Genomic DNA, 15,246 nt, shown 5'->3' with positions numbered 1-15,246 from the left:
TAAGTGCTTCCAGAGTCTCCGCCTTAGCTCTACAGGACAGCACCATACAGCTTCACAGACACTAGCACTGTGATGCTGCACCATGCCATACCCACAGGAACACATAAAATTACAAAGTTACAAGTTAAGTATGAAAATAAATCACTATTTTTCATGACATAATGCAGAAGTAAAACCTCCTTTCAAAAATCTTCAAATTGTTCATCCATCCTTTATGGATGTTGAAGTTCAGACTGTACGACCTTTATGAAGCAGCAAAAATATTCCACTGTAGTGACAGCATTCATTGCCATTCTATTTGAATAATGTCAGTTACAACAGAAATAGCAGATCTGTAACCGGGCACAGTGTATTGTGCAGGATTACCAGTTAGATGATAATTTTAATAGCTATAAGGCAGGATACGGACTGGCTAATGAGAAACAGTTTATGCTAATTACTGCACAGAAAGGAGGTTACAAGTGAAGCTATTGAATATTTTCACCAGTGACTGGACATGGAGTGGGAAAATGCCTGAGAAATGTACTAATGACAAACTCCCTGAAAACTACAAAGCTGCAAATTGAATGACATTTACAGCCAGTCACTACCAGATGTAAAGAACAGAATAGGCAAAAATGATACTATCTGACCACAAATCAATAGCACAATCATAAAGTCACTGCATTAGGATAGGACAGGGATACTAATACAGCAGAGACATCTTGTAAAGCTTCAGGTAACCATGCTCAGCACACACGAATGCAAAGCATAACACAGACAGTGAAAAGCCACCAGGATGATTTGTGAAGCAGTAAGAACAAATACATGCAAAGCTATCACAGTAACACTGCCAACTTAGCTAAACATCAGAAAATGCGTGGAGATAATAGGAAGAATCACAACTGATTTTAAGATGAAATGTGACATATTTATGGACAAGATGATACAATCTGACTGCCTGTGATAAAACAGCCTGGGACACCGTGACCCAAAGAAGACTTCCAACTGCACTGTTCTCATTAAAATAAAAAAAATGCCTTCAAGCAGTTGAACACAGAAAATTCTTTTCTAAATTAAATATACTTTATACACATGACTCAATGCTTTCACACGCATATCTTACCTGTCGGACACATACATACATTTTTGATCTACATACACACGTATGCACACACACACATTTCATAAAGCACCACAACCATTTTAAATTTGTAACTATTTGCTGGAGAAAGCAAATGCACATCTACGTGTGCACACATTGCTTCAATTATGCTAGTCAACAGGAGAGGGAGATTAGAGAAGGTCTCATGAGGGAGGAGAAGGAACTGGGCGATCTCCAGGGTGTGGGCAGTGATTGAAATGTGCAATTGTGTTTTCAACGTAATTAGCTCCCTAATTGCATAGCCAGGTTTAATTAATGCAATTACATGAGTAATTAATTACTATTCATTTTAAGAGTACTGTTTTTAATGTTTTGTTCTCTAATTTTAAGCATTAGACAGATCTCAATATGTAATAATTTTGAAAAGTTTCCATTATAGGCATCGAAAAGGGAAGAGGAAAAACAATACCTTGCTATACCCTGTTACCCCTCATGGTTACATCAACCACACCGGTAACTCCCAAAACCCAGCTGTACTATTTCTGGCTTGTACACGCGATAGCCACCATCTCTCCATTCTTATTTCTCACTTAGGGTTTCGGTGTGCAGAGGCCACATACTTTGGGGAAGCCATGAGATGAGCCTGTGTTAGAGAAGAGCCCTGGGGTGACGTTACCTTGTTATGTTTCTGTCTACATTTCCATATACAGTACCTGTCCCACAGCAACCAACGTCCTCCAAACAATTCACAATTTTCAATCCTGCCATTCCTTTCTATTCTGCTTTTCCCCTATAAACGCTCTACAACCAGCTCCAGCTGTGCCCTTTCAATCTCTGAAGTAATCCCATTTAATTTATGAGTAAAATTCTTTCATTCTCTAAATTAAATGGATTTTGACAATAGATTCCAAATGAATTACCCACATGCTTTCATTTTTCATTTCATGTCTTCTTTCACTTTACATTATTATATGGATTTGATTCTTTTATAGCAACTAACTTCCAGGGCCAACAAGTAGCTCACTGGAGCACAGCTATGACCAAGAAATTGAAAAGCTCTTTTCTTTTTCCTCTCTTTGCTCCTGACAACAGCATTGCATTTGGTTTTAAGCCCATACACTCATAAATGTCAATGAACTATACAATGAATTGGCTTTTTCTCTCACTATAACTCCAGCACATCCAGACATTTTTGGCAGATTCATTAATCTGAGGGAGGTTGCTTTTTCTACCTTTCACTATGCTATGGGAGCTGCCAAATGAGCACTTGGAGGTTTTGCTCCTTAGCAGAGCACGTTAAAGAAAATGTTGCTCTTCTAAGATCTTTCTAGTGTTAAGCAAGAACTGCTACAGGAACTTGCACACCTCTTCTAATAGATAGCAACGACTTCTTTTTCTAATCCTACATAGTTTGGCTTTGTAGATGGTTTATTTGTTTTTATTAATCTCAGATCCTCTCAGCTGGCAGATATCAGTTGCTTACCAGTCACAGGCCTGCTCTCATTAAACTGTCTTCTCATAGAAGCTACCACATTCTGAAGAAGGCAATGGTCCTGTTCCTTGTAATGTTGAGAACAAAGTGCCAAAATAGGGATAGCAAATAATTTTTCAGCAAAGACAGAACATTACTGTCACAACTAAAGAAAATCAGTAGATTAATTCCCTTTCTCACAAGACAGGAAGAAAAAGGGATACTTCTTAAATCAATCACCACCAGTGGCATTAAGAATTAAAGAGTCTAATGCTTTCATCAGTATCCCTATCATGTTCTGACATGCTGACATACAGAAAAGATAAATCCTAGACAGTATTGCTATGGTCTTTTCTATTTTCCAAATTCCTTATTCATTTTTTCAGCTCTCTAGACATACAGAGCTGTGAAGATTAGATGACAGAAAATAAGTAAAAACTTGAAGCACAAGAACCCACTACTTTCATTTTAAGTCAATTAATCAAAGCTCAAGGTAAGAGAATGGCTTCCCTAAGCCATTAGAAAACATGACTTTCTTTAAGCACTTTCCCACCACAGAAAACAAATTAACAGTTCTCCAAACTTTCCACGAGCACCACCACTCTCACCCTTTATTTTCAGGTGTGATGGTAGGGAAACAGATAAGGAAGGTGAGAGAATTCTTAATTGCCCTGGATATGTCAGCTGTATCAGGAAAGAACTTCCACACAAGTTCTGCTTGTTTCGACATTATCAAAAATGTGCATCACAAAATGTAACAGCATCAGTCACTAGTACTAAGGCCATGGGCCAACAATGGATAAAGCTTGAAAACTATCACTTAGATTGATTTTATGCTGCTGACTGCAACCTACATTACAACCAAGCAGGAACTAAGAATAAGCTAGAAATGCAAGATCTCTGATGGAACGGGAAGCTTTCCAGCTGTCACCCTGCATGGTGACTTGCCTCTCTTCTGTGACTGGAAAACTGGAGTCATGCAATACAAGCCAGATAGCAAGTAATTTGACAACATAATTATCTTTAAGCTCACGAAAACCAAACTGACTCTATTGCATTTCAGAGCATGATCTGCATTTTACAGACATTCAAGGAAAGCTACAGGTAAAGAAATAGTAGCAAGTGCAGCTGTACTACTTTATGTAACAGACAAGCCACAGGAAATCCAGGAGCATGTGAGTTTCTGATAATTCCCTATCATGGCAGTTTAATGGCTCTTTGCAAATCTGGCAGCAAACTGGTCTGGGTGTTTATACCGCGTCTGCCAGACAATATACAGGAAAGGAAAAGCAGCTACCTGTTAGGAATGTGCAGCTCCTCCAGACAGATGAGGATACCTTCACACAAACCAACCTACTCTTTCCAGAGAACAATTTCAGTAATAAGTTTTATGGAACTTTGGAAATGATTTTCTCTGAGTAGGAAATATCTTTCAAAACGTTTCTGAATGCTAGCTTCCATACATTTGATTAGCTCTATTCATCTATCGGGTTTGCATGATAGAAATCTTAAATCCTTACAACTTTGAAACTATTTCTGTACATAAGTAATAACTCAGCACATCTGATTCGCTGGTAATGCAGCCAGATGACAATACAGACAAGCTACGAGATCCTCCACTTTCAAAAATACAGTGTAATCTTCAGTTGAAGTTACACAGAGAATTATCATATCCTTTGTCTTTTCTGATAAAAAAAGCTTAAAAACCCACATGTTGACAGAACATAGTACAGCATAAAACTTCCTTCTCAGTGATTACACCTTTTAATTACTTGTGATGGTGCTGCTCATTAAAGGAAAAGGAGGACAAATGTCTATCATACTGTTACTCATAGCACCAGTAAGCAGGACTCATGCTTCATAATCCATTCATGATGTTAAACTACTACATCAGTAGCAGCATCACCATCTACAACAAATTTTAAAGGAAGATCAGAAATTGCTTCCCACTTATCACAGATCAGTGCTTTTCTTCTGCGTATGTGTGAAAAGCAGTTACCTTCTTTCACTCAGTGCATGGGAAAGAGAGGATATCCTTTGTTGGGAATAAGCCTAGCGTGTTATTTTTCAGTTTGATAGTGTTTAGGTTAAAAAGAGGAAGTTCACATTTCTGTTTATCAAGATAAACAATTTTTTTCCTAAGCTTGTTAATAGTGTGAGATGGGTAATATATCATTCAGCAAGCGTTCTTATATTGTTTGCACAATTTTATGTATAAAGGATTAGAATGTTCTGAATGGAAAATTGTTCTAGAATGATACACAAAAACTCAGTTAGCTTAAAGGCCAAAGATGCACTTAACTGTCTCTTTATTAATGGAAAGTTTCTTTCTTTCAGCACCATCCCAAAGCATGATTGTAATATGCTACTCCATAACATCCCTGCTTTATAGTTATTTCAGATTCTGAAATAAGCTGAACTACAGTTGAGACCAATATTTCCCATTCTATGTCATAACTACGGCATTTTTGTTTTACAATGTTTTATTCCCAGGGAATGAAATGTTTTCTGGACAGTGACAAAAAAAATCTCTTGGCTCAATTCAGTTCCAGGGTTGCTTTCCACCTTACCAAAAAGGTCTTCAGGTAATAGCTGCATTGACGTAGATGAACAACTGTCTTCTTGGAAACAATTCAGACTCAACATACCATCTTCAAGAAGACAGTTTAAGCATTTCAGGATGACCTAATAATACCAGTCAGAAGACATGAAGATATCCTAAAAGAAATCATAATCTTACAGGCTACTCCTAATCTTTTCTACTACTATCAAAGTGCCAGTCACTACAACTACATGAAAGGAGGTTGTAGCATGGTAGGAGTTGGCCTTTTTTTCGTGTGTAACTAGTGAAGGAACAAGAGCTAATGGCTTCAAGCTTGCCAGGGGAAGTCCAGGTTGAATATCAGGAAAAAATTCTTCTCAGAAAGAGTGGTAAGGCATTGAAACAGTCTGCCAAGGGAAGTGATGAAGTCACCATCCCTGGAGGTGTTCAAGAAAAGGGCAGATGCCAAACTGAGCGACATGGTTTAGTGGTATGGTGGTGATGGGTTGATGACTGGACTAAGATGATCTTAGCGGTCTTTCCAACCTTAATGATTCTATGATTCTGTGAAATATGAAGAGTTGTACTGTTTAATTTATAGCTTTTGCCATGCAGAAGCCAAACATCAGATTAGAAGATGAGACTCATAACACCAAATGGCACCCACAACCACTTGAATGCTGGCTGATGATACACAACACTGGACTTAGCACAACCGGTGGAGAGGTGTTACCCTCTAACCATATTCCACTATATGAAGATCCAAGAGAGAAAGGACAACAGTTAGTAGACCTTAAAAAAAAAAAAAAAAAAAGGAAGAAAACGTTAGACTGAAAAAAATTGATGGGACGGTTTTGAAAGGCTGTAACACAGAGTTACGTGTGGAGCATGCCATACACAAAGAATCTCTGACGTCTTTAAGTGAGAAACAACAAAACTTTAGAGTAAATCTCTGATTATTGTAACCCTTGTATAGAGCTAGTCAATGGCCCTGTCACCACACTGACAACGCTTCATCTCTTCATTCAGTTCAGTCAGAAGTGGCAGCTAACTTGAAAACTTACAGTCTAACCAAAACACGTTCTCCTAAGACTTTTTTTTTTCTTTAAAGACTGTACATTTGTGAGTAGTACAAAAAAAAAAAAAAAAAAAAGGAAAAAAAAACCGTGATAACGATTAATACAAGCAAGCAGAGAATCTAAAAAACAAAGACACAAAATTATTTAAAATAACATGTATGAAAGGAAAGAAGCACCAAGAGTATCTAGTTTGAAAAGTTTGAAAAGCCACTTCGTTTGATGAGGACAAAGTCAATAAATATTTCTAGCAATAACAAGATACGTACATCCAAAGAGGGTATTGTATTAGACCCAAAATGAAGATATTCTTGGAGAAACCGAATCACTGAATAGGCAAGAAATAGCTGCCCTTGAAACACTTCCACTTTATAACTCCAACAGCCCTGAACTAGGAGAGCACCGGGATATCAAATGATTCTCCAAAACCACCTGAAGAAAAGCCAGAGATGCTCCAGGATTTATTTCTTCTTAAAGAGCTTAATATCTTCCCTACACCAAAAGTACATTGCTTCTAGCCTCAACAGGGAGTTTTCTGCCAAGACTGCAGGCAAGTAAAACAAAAACAAAACAAAAGAAAAAAATATATATCCAGAACATAGAATATTACACTCAATTAATTAAACTCTTAATTGCTCTCTTCTTTTAGCAGCCTAATGAATACAGCAAGTTTAGTTTCAGTATGCATATGTAACCCAAATTTTCAAGCCCAGCGAAGGAGACAAGACTGGTTTGAAATATCTGCACTAAGATGAGATGTGTTCATGTAACCAGTAATAATCATTCAGAATGAGTAACATATGTGCTCCTTTCTTTCCAACCAAAGCATCCAGAAGCTAATATGTAGGCTCTGAAAAGAGAACATTACTTGTTATGGAAGCTGACAGCTTAGCTTACATTTAAGAGAATACAGCTCATTTTAGATCTCAGTCCAGTGGACCAACAGATGCCAGATGAGCTTTCTCCTCCCTTCACTTCTTTGGACAGAACCAGGTTGCACTATTGACTCAACTTACGTTTCTGAGTCAGTAGTCTGAAAAGTATCCCAAGGCGCACACAGCTCTCATTTCAGTCTTCCCGAGGCACACATCAAAGCGAGGTACCAGGAAGCCAGCTGGCAAGAAGCAGGTTCCAAGTGTTTGCATAAACTGCAAGTTAACTATTAAACTGTTGGCAAACAGCCCGATTCCAGTCAGAGGCACTTGCCTTCATTAAAGCCCAACAAAATAAAACAAAAACAAAGTCTCTAAGCAAAGGTGCTCAAGATGTTACCTATATAAAACAAACGTTTCATTTTAACGGTCAGATTCAGCTGGGATTTAACTCACTTCCTGCACCACGTACCTGCACAGGGCATCTTCCCTCCATTTAAAACCAAATCTGTCCTTTCTAGTAAACCCAAATCGCTCCCTGCCTTTACTAACAGTTTGCAGACAAAAGAAACAATTGCTCTGATTTTTTTTTTTTTTTAAGGAAAATACAGTTCTCTCAGACATTCCAAGTCTCAAATATCATACCTATCATGCTGAAAATCCTGCAGTAAAAGCTGAAGCATGTCATTTCACTTACAGACAATATTATGATAGCTGTTGTCAACTCCTTCATAACCCTGAAGTTCAAGAGACAAGTCATTTTTTTGCAGTGGAAATTGAGCTTTGGCATTAACAATGGAGAGAACGGGCATATGTAGACAGATAATTCATTCAGACATGAGCTCAGTCAGACCGTATTCCAGGCTAGCCAGACACACAAACCAGCTCCAGTTCAGAAGTCATACAGCTATGTTCACATAGCACTGTGCCCACACCAATAAAACCTGCTGAGAGGCTGGGCATATTAGGCTGGGCACAGTCGTATGCTGTCTGGCCAGCTCCAATCAAGGACAGAGGATTCTGGGTCTTTCTGCATTCATCCATGGAGACATGCCCCTGTGCTGCAAGACCTCTGCACAACTCTTCTGAAATGACTGGTGGGAATGATGGGTGCTCAGGGAGCTGGCGGGGGTGACTGATGAGCCACTCTTGGCCATCTACCAGCATTCCTGGTTATCTGGAGAGGTCCCAGAGGATTGGAGGCTTGCTGATGAGACTCCCAGCTACAAGAAGGGCCGTAAGCAGGATCCAGGGAACAACAGGCCTGTCAGCCTGACCTTGGTACCAGGGAAAGTTATGGAGCAAATCATCTTGGGTGAGATCACATGGTGTGTGTGGGGAGATTAGGCCCAGCCAGCACAGGTTGATGAAAGGCAGGTCATGCTTGACCAACCTCATCTCCTTCTATGACTGGGTGACCAGACTGGTAGATGAGGGAAAGGCTGCTGATGTAGCCTACCTAGACTTCAGCAAAGCCTCTGACATGGTCTCTCACAGTATTCTTCTGGGGAAACTGGCTGCCTGTGTCCTGGACAGGTATACTCTTCTCTCAGTGAAGAACTGGCCACAGGGCCGTGCCCAGCAGGTAGTGGTGAATGGAGTCCAGCTGGCAACCCATTACAAGTGCTGTCCCCCAGGGCTCGGTACTGGGGCCCATCCTGTTTAATATCTTTATTGATGACCTAGATGAGGGGATTGAGTGCACACTCAATAAGTTTGCAGATGACACCAAGCTGGGAGGTGGTGTTGATCTGCCTGAGGGCAGGGAGGCCCTTCAGAGGGATCCAGATAAGCTGGATCACTGGGTTGAGATGAATGCAATGAGGTTCAACAAGGTCAAGTGTTGGGTCATGCATTTTGGCCACAACAACCCCATGCAGCATTATAGGCTTGGGGATGAGTGGCTGGATGAGTGTGGAGAAGAGAAGGACCTGGAGGTGTTGGTTGATGCTCAGCTGAACATGAGCTGACAGTGTGCCCAGGTGGCCAAGAGGGCCAACGGCATCCTGGCCTGCATTAGAAATGGTGTGGCCAGCAGGAGCAGGGAGGTGATCATCCCCTGTACTCAGCACTGGTGAGGCCGCACCTCGAGTGCTGTGTTCAGTTTTGGGCCCCTCACTACAGGAGAGATGTTGAGGTCCTGGAACGTGTCCAGAGACAGGCAACAAAACTGGTGAGGGGTCTGGAGCACAGGGCTTATGAGGAGCAGCTGAGGGAGCTGGGAATGTTCAGTCTGGAGAAGAGGAGGCTCAGGGGAGACCGCATTGCACTCTACAACTTCCTGAAGGGAGGCTGTGGTGAAGAGGGGTTTGGCCTCTTCTTCCAGGCAACAAACAGAACGCGGGGAAATGGCTGCAAGTTGTACCAGAGGAGGTTTAGGTTGGACATGAGGAAGAACTTTTTCTCTCAGAGAGTGGTCAGGCACTGGAATGGCTGCCCAGGGAGGTGGTGGAGTCGCCATTCCTGGCAGTGTTCAAGAGGTGCCTGGATGAGGAGCTGCGAGAGATGGTTTAGTGCTTGTGGTAGCAGTGGTAGTGGGAGGACGGTTGGACTAGATGATCTTGTAGGTCCTTTCCAACCTTGTGATTCTATGATTCTGTGATTTTTTTCATATTTTGTAAACTAGAGCCCAGCACCATAAAATTCAAGATTTTAAATATCTACAGTACTCCCTTGTAGTTACTCCAATAAAGAACTCCAAAAAAAATCCAACCCTCAAAAAGGAGTAATAATTACAAGCACTACAGGGCAATGAGGGCTGGGGCAAACAAAGAATAAGTACTTCCAAGAGCTCCGAAACACAACTGTCCTCCATAGCAGTAGTTTCTCCCTCAGGCGTTTATTCTGTTGTGACACTGAAGAATTAAAATTTTGTTCTTGTCATCATCTCAAAAAAGAGAGGATGCATCTTAAGTTCTATTCATGACTATCTCAAAGCAAACAGAAAATTAAGCTATTCTATGAAAACAAATAAACAAAAAACCAAAATATTGAATCTTAGCTGTTATGAAAAGGCAGAAAATTTTCCTATGAAAGAAGATCAGGTAAAACAGAAAATCACTTGGTCTCTCAAGCTTTGCTTCAAAGATGCAAAGAGCCAAACTCATCTTTGTCTGTACAAAGGAGATTACTCAGTGTTCCAAGCACAGGTAGAAGACATGCCTTAATAACCTACTGACATACAAACCAAAGGACAGGTGTGCATTGCTGAGCTCAAATAATGAGCCCCAAAGATCAAGGAATAAAAGCAGAACATGAACACATTACTAACATCGAGTTTTTCTTAATAACAAATGGCCTGCAGCCCTAAAGCTGACATGACTTCTCCGTTTTATATTTTCTTCATTCTCTTCATTTAAAAAGACTAAACAAATAATAACAAAAACGGCCAACAAAAGCAGCTTTTGTGAGCTACCTACTCGATTTTTAGGAAATATGGCAAGTAACCCTTCAATTACAGCATGCTATTTGTGATTTGTGCCAGTCCTTTCATCCTTTCATTCCTGCCAGTGAAAAGGCAGACAGTAAGTTAGCAGAATGTGAAACTTGTGCCTTTACATCGAAGTGATTTATTCTACCTTTAACTCTTCTGTTCTCTAAAATGAATATTACATGCTTTATGCTATCTGAAAATATTCACTTGTAGTGAACTAGAGACTGCTGAATAAAACAACCATGCCAACACTTAAGGCACCTTCATCAGCCTTCAGATGTGAAGACATGAACTGGACAAGTTTATCCTATTCAAAAAGCAAATATAGCCTGGGTGGTAGCCTTCAAAACAAGTTTTAAGTGTTCTCATGCACATACAAAAAAACAAAAAACAAACAAACAAAAAAAACAACAACACAAAAAAAACCCAAAAGAACACACAAAACCCCTCTTATTTGTATTTATGCTTTAGATTCATCATTTGGGAACAAATCTTGGATCCCTTTGTATGCTCATGTGTCGCTGTGAACCTAAAACCTGTAAAAAGTTATGATTTATGATTCAAACAAGTTCAGGTGGACTTAATCAGGGAATGCGGAAAAAGGAATATGGTTTAATGCTGACTTTCATTGGAACAGCCTCTATCTTGAAAAAGTACTAGACAGTATTAGGCAGTATTTATGTTTGCAGTCAATGTCTGTTGGGTAAATGAAACATTTTCTTTGCTCAGTAGCAAGACTGAATATGAACCACTAACATGCTATAGTGGTAGTGTTTAATCATGCACACCTGAGGACAAAACAAAAATCTCAATGAACAATTTTTCAGTGAGAAGCTGAACCCTAGCCTTAGCAACAGAAAGAATGTGCTTTTTTTGTTTTCCATTTGAATTATTTAGATGCAGCAACCAGTCAATTTAAGTTTTAAAAACTAAAGAGACTCTGAAAATGTGAGAGTTTGCCTTCTCCAACCCACTAATTAAAAAGCAGATAGGGAAAAAAGGCTTGGAGACCTACTCCTGAAACCTCTACCTACTGATAATATGTGGTCTAAAACAGAAAATACCTCTTCTCCCTCTGCCCCTTGTTACCTAAAGCATGGAACAGCTCCAGAAAGTGGTTAGAATTCAACAAATAAGACAATTAAGTGATTAGAATTCAAAAAATAGACAATTTACCACCCCTGAAACAATCTCACACAAACAACACACAGAAACCTTATGTATAAAATTCTACATTTCTTCAGATGCAAAAATCTGACAACACAGCCTGGTGCAAGCGGTATACAGAATAATTCAGGGGAGTTACTACTGCAGTTACACATGTATACATAACATGTATACATACAGTGTATGTTCCACAATGGAAAAAGCAACCTAATGAATCTATGAATCTGCTCTAAAGGGCAGAAAAATAAAAGAAAATTAAAATTGATCTCTAAAGATCAATAGTTTGTCCAAAATGTGAAGAAAGTGATTTAGGGGGGGGCGTATGTAATTTTTAAGCTCAGTATGCCCTTCTGCCTGGAACATCCATACATACACCCCAGTATTCAACTCCTACCAGGCCAAGAACACCTAGTGACAGTACTGTAGAATCAACAGTAAAACTAGAGAGAAATGTGGTGCAGTTTGCAGACACCCAAAGAGCTGCTGTTGAGTCTCCCTGAAACCTGCAGGAAAATGCCCAGTTATCAGGTGAGCCTTTTGAGAGAAGAGCTCCACACTGGGCACTGAACAGAAGCTACTGCTAACAACCATACACAAAACCACGCAGTAACACAGCCTTGTCAGAAGAGAATAATATTTACTGCCATGACTACGTCACTATGTACTACAAACTGAAGACACTTATGAAATATTTCCCAACAGAGCAAAACCATCACCTCAAAAGTAAGCTATACAGTCCCTACTTAGGAATTCTCTTCTGACCGGCTATCAAAAACATTTGGCTTCTTTTTTCCACATCAAAGCTCTACCTGCATTTACTACCACCACTTGCCAGGTTTGGAATCAGTAGGAAAAGACAAATTACAAGCTGTTTTGTTTGCTTGTTTGTTTGTTGTGGGTTTTAATTAATTCAACATAGTACATGAATAGATTAGGGTTAGATTAAATGCACTTTATCATGAGAAATCAGAGAATGTAGACATGAATTTGCAGAAATCATTTTCTGACATGACAACATGAATGGCACCAAACTACTGACAGATTTACAGGAGTAGTATCAGTAAAAACTTGTGTTACTTACTGGCATATAATAGATATTCATTCTGGGGGCTTCATTGGCAGTCATTAGCATTCCTAAAAAGAGATTTCCACAATAAAAAAATATCAGTCACAAGAGGACAGCTCTTACTTTTAAATACACATATACTTGAAGTATTTAATTCACAAGAAGTGGATTGTACACAGGACTAAGGAAAGAAAAGCCTGATAGCAGTGCAATTAATCAAGTGTAATTTCCTATATATTCATGCCCTTTGTCCTCTATCTTAGCTCGGCATCACTAAGCAACACTAAGTTCTAACAGCTATCAGACTATCAATTTTCTTAACAAATTGAAATAGTTCATCTTGTGACACCGTCCAGAACAAATTCAGTTTGCCTTACATTTAAAATCTACTTTGGGCACAAACTAACACAAGCGAGGGGATGGGTTTTGTTTTACTATTTTCAAGCACATATTTATAGTCTAGTCATAAATCATAATAAGGTCTGCTGCTTTACTCATATTTCATCTTGGGAAATCAACAGGAGATTGTCAGCAGGAGAGACAGGATACTGTGGTTTCAAATCAAAGTGGTGTTAGTCTGGTAGGGAGAGCAAAATCTGAAATCTCAATGAATTTTCCTAAGGAATGCTGCGAATAAGGGTTGCAAATACTTTGAATAGAAAAAAAAACTACTGTAAAATCCATGAAAAATTTGCAACTGTCACAGGAATATGGATACATTCAAAATGAGAAATAGCCCCAAGTTTGCTCTAGATAGGAGTTAGTAAGGACATCTGGTGTATACTTATTTCAGTTCTGACTTTCCAACGTAGCTGATCACTATGTAATACATGAAGACAGAGCATGAAGAACAAAAGAGCAATCAAGTTAGATAACATTCTGATCTTGAAGTAACACATGCCACTGAGACTATGAATAAATGGGGCAGTTACCACACACCTGGAGGGCAGAAATATAATTTACACCCAACTACAGGAACACAATTAACATGGGTGGAGTAATCCTTCCTACCTAATCCTTTTATTAAAAACACACAATGCAGCTGGACTCTTAATATCAGAAAAAAAGGGGGCTTGCTTTCCTGGCAGAGGAAGACATTTGTGAAAGCTCAGTCAGCAAACTGAGGCTTAACACCAAATCTGGAAGGAGTTGCAGGCAACTGAAGGAAAAAGCAAGAATTCCCGGTGTATTTTTCACAGATGATGTGCTCCCTTGGTATATCAGCATGCTCGCTGCTACTACAGGAGGCAAAGCATTTCTCCACTGCCTGAGTATGAATCACTACAGATAAAACGACAGAAATTAATTCTGCAGGTGCTTCAAAGATGACAGCAAAGGGAAAGACTCCTCTTTGAGAGTCTTCCACTACTAATTAAAGGCGGGAAGCTGCCTTCAGAAGAGTACAAGGGCGTGTACTAAGGGGGAAATACAGAAATAAAATTAAAAAAAAAGGGAACAACTCCATGAAAGATGTCTGTGTGCACTTTCATCATTTCAGCCTGTTAGTTCTAAACAATTTTTACAAGAAGGACCACACCCAATCGAGCTACACAGCAGTCTGCTTTGATCACTTTGAAAGGGAAGTAAATGAGAATTGCTCTTTCATGGAAGTAGTTTTTTAAGACTGTCCTTAGAAAGGACACCGACTGTCCTTAGTGATCAACTATATGGTATCACTGATTTAAAGGAATGAAAATGTGAATATGAAGCAGTCGTAAATGGGAGAAGCAGTTTTAGAAAAACTGAAGTTCCTACAGTTTCTACTTGTGAAGAAAAAAATAATAATTTGGAATGACTGAAATTGTTGCTACCTTCCACGGTCTAAAACACAGCCTGAATACTGCCAGTAGTACAATAAGATTACAAACAGAAAAGGTAGAAGTAAAACCTCTAGAAATACTAGGCATCAATTTTCTTGAAAGAAGAGCCTTCTAAATGTAGGTTCAATAATTTCTCATTCATGACATTTCTGATACTATTCTCTTCCAGTTTGAAACAAAACCTGCAAGTTTCTCATGAGAGAAATTCTGAGTTTTTGCCCATGTGAGTGAGATAGAATAAGGAAAAAGTGTTTTGTTTCACATGACAGCAAACAGTAAAGCTTTTTTAAGTGAATAAGAGAGGACAAGAGTTAGATTACAGTATGGATTTTCTCAGCATTCACTTCAAATTAAGTACAAGAGCACAGATTGGGCAAAGGTCGTGGGATTTCCTGTGCCTTGCCAGCTCCTAAACGTCCAGGTGTGCCCTGGGAGTGCTGGGACCCCATGACAACACCGAGCTACAGCCATACTGGCATTTACGTGTCACTGCCTCTCCTGGCTTTCCACAACTGCAGTACTGGTATGACTGGAAGTACTTCCTTCAAACGTTCATACTTTAAACTCTATCAGTGAATTAGTGTCAGGCATCTTAAATTTTGCTATCCTCTTCAGCGCTCAGGAAAACCCAGCCCAATTGCTTGTACTGGAAGACCACTCTGTTTCAGAGGGGCAGAATCCTGTGCGTTAAGACAGTGAGCTGACATTTGTATTA

The 15,246-nt window shown here is 39.5% G+C and overlaps 1 protein-coding gene across 2 annotated transcripts in view; it reads right to left on the bottom strand.

Annotated features, from left to right (window-relative positions):
• NOL10 (nucleolar protein 10) overlaps window positions 1-15,246 on the bottom strand; it is a 51,852-nt gene that overhangs the window by 20,380 nt on the left and 16,226 nt on the right. For both annotated transcript variants that reach the window (XR_007375441.1, XM_048937590.1), the window contains exon 13: window positions 12,727-12,779. Coding sequence is in view for 1 of the 2 variants with exons in the window: in XM_048937590.1 (XP_048793547.1) it covers window positions 12,727-12,779 (53 nt within the window). In the remaining variant the exon portion in view is untranslated. The remainder of the gene's footprint in view (window positions 1-12,726; window positions 12,780-15,246) is intronic.

This window comes from Lagopus muta, chromosome 2, assembly GCF_023343835.1.
Source record: "Lagopus muta isolate bLagMut1 chromosome 2, bLagMut1 primary, whole genome shotgun sequence".
Classification (NCBI taxonomy): domain Eukaryota; kingdom Metazoa; phylum Chordata; class Aves; order Galliformes; family Phasianidae; genus Lagopus; species Lagopus muta.
Note: the sequence above shows the minus strand (reverse complement) of the source record. Positions and strands in the feature narration are given on the sequence as shown.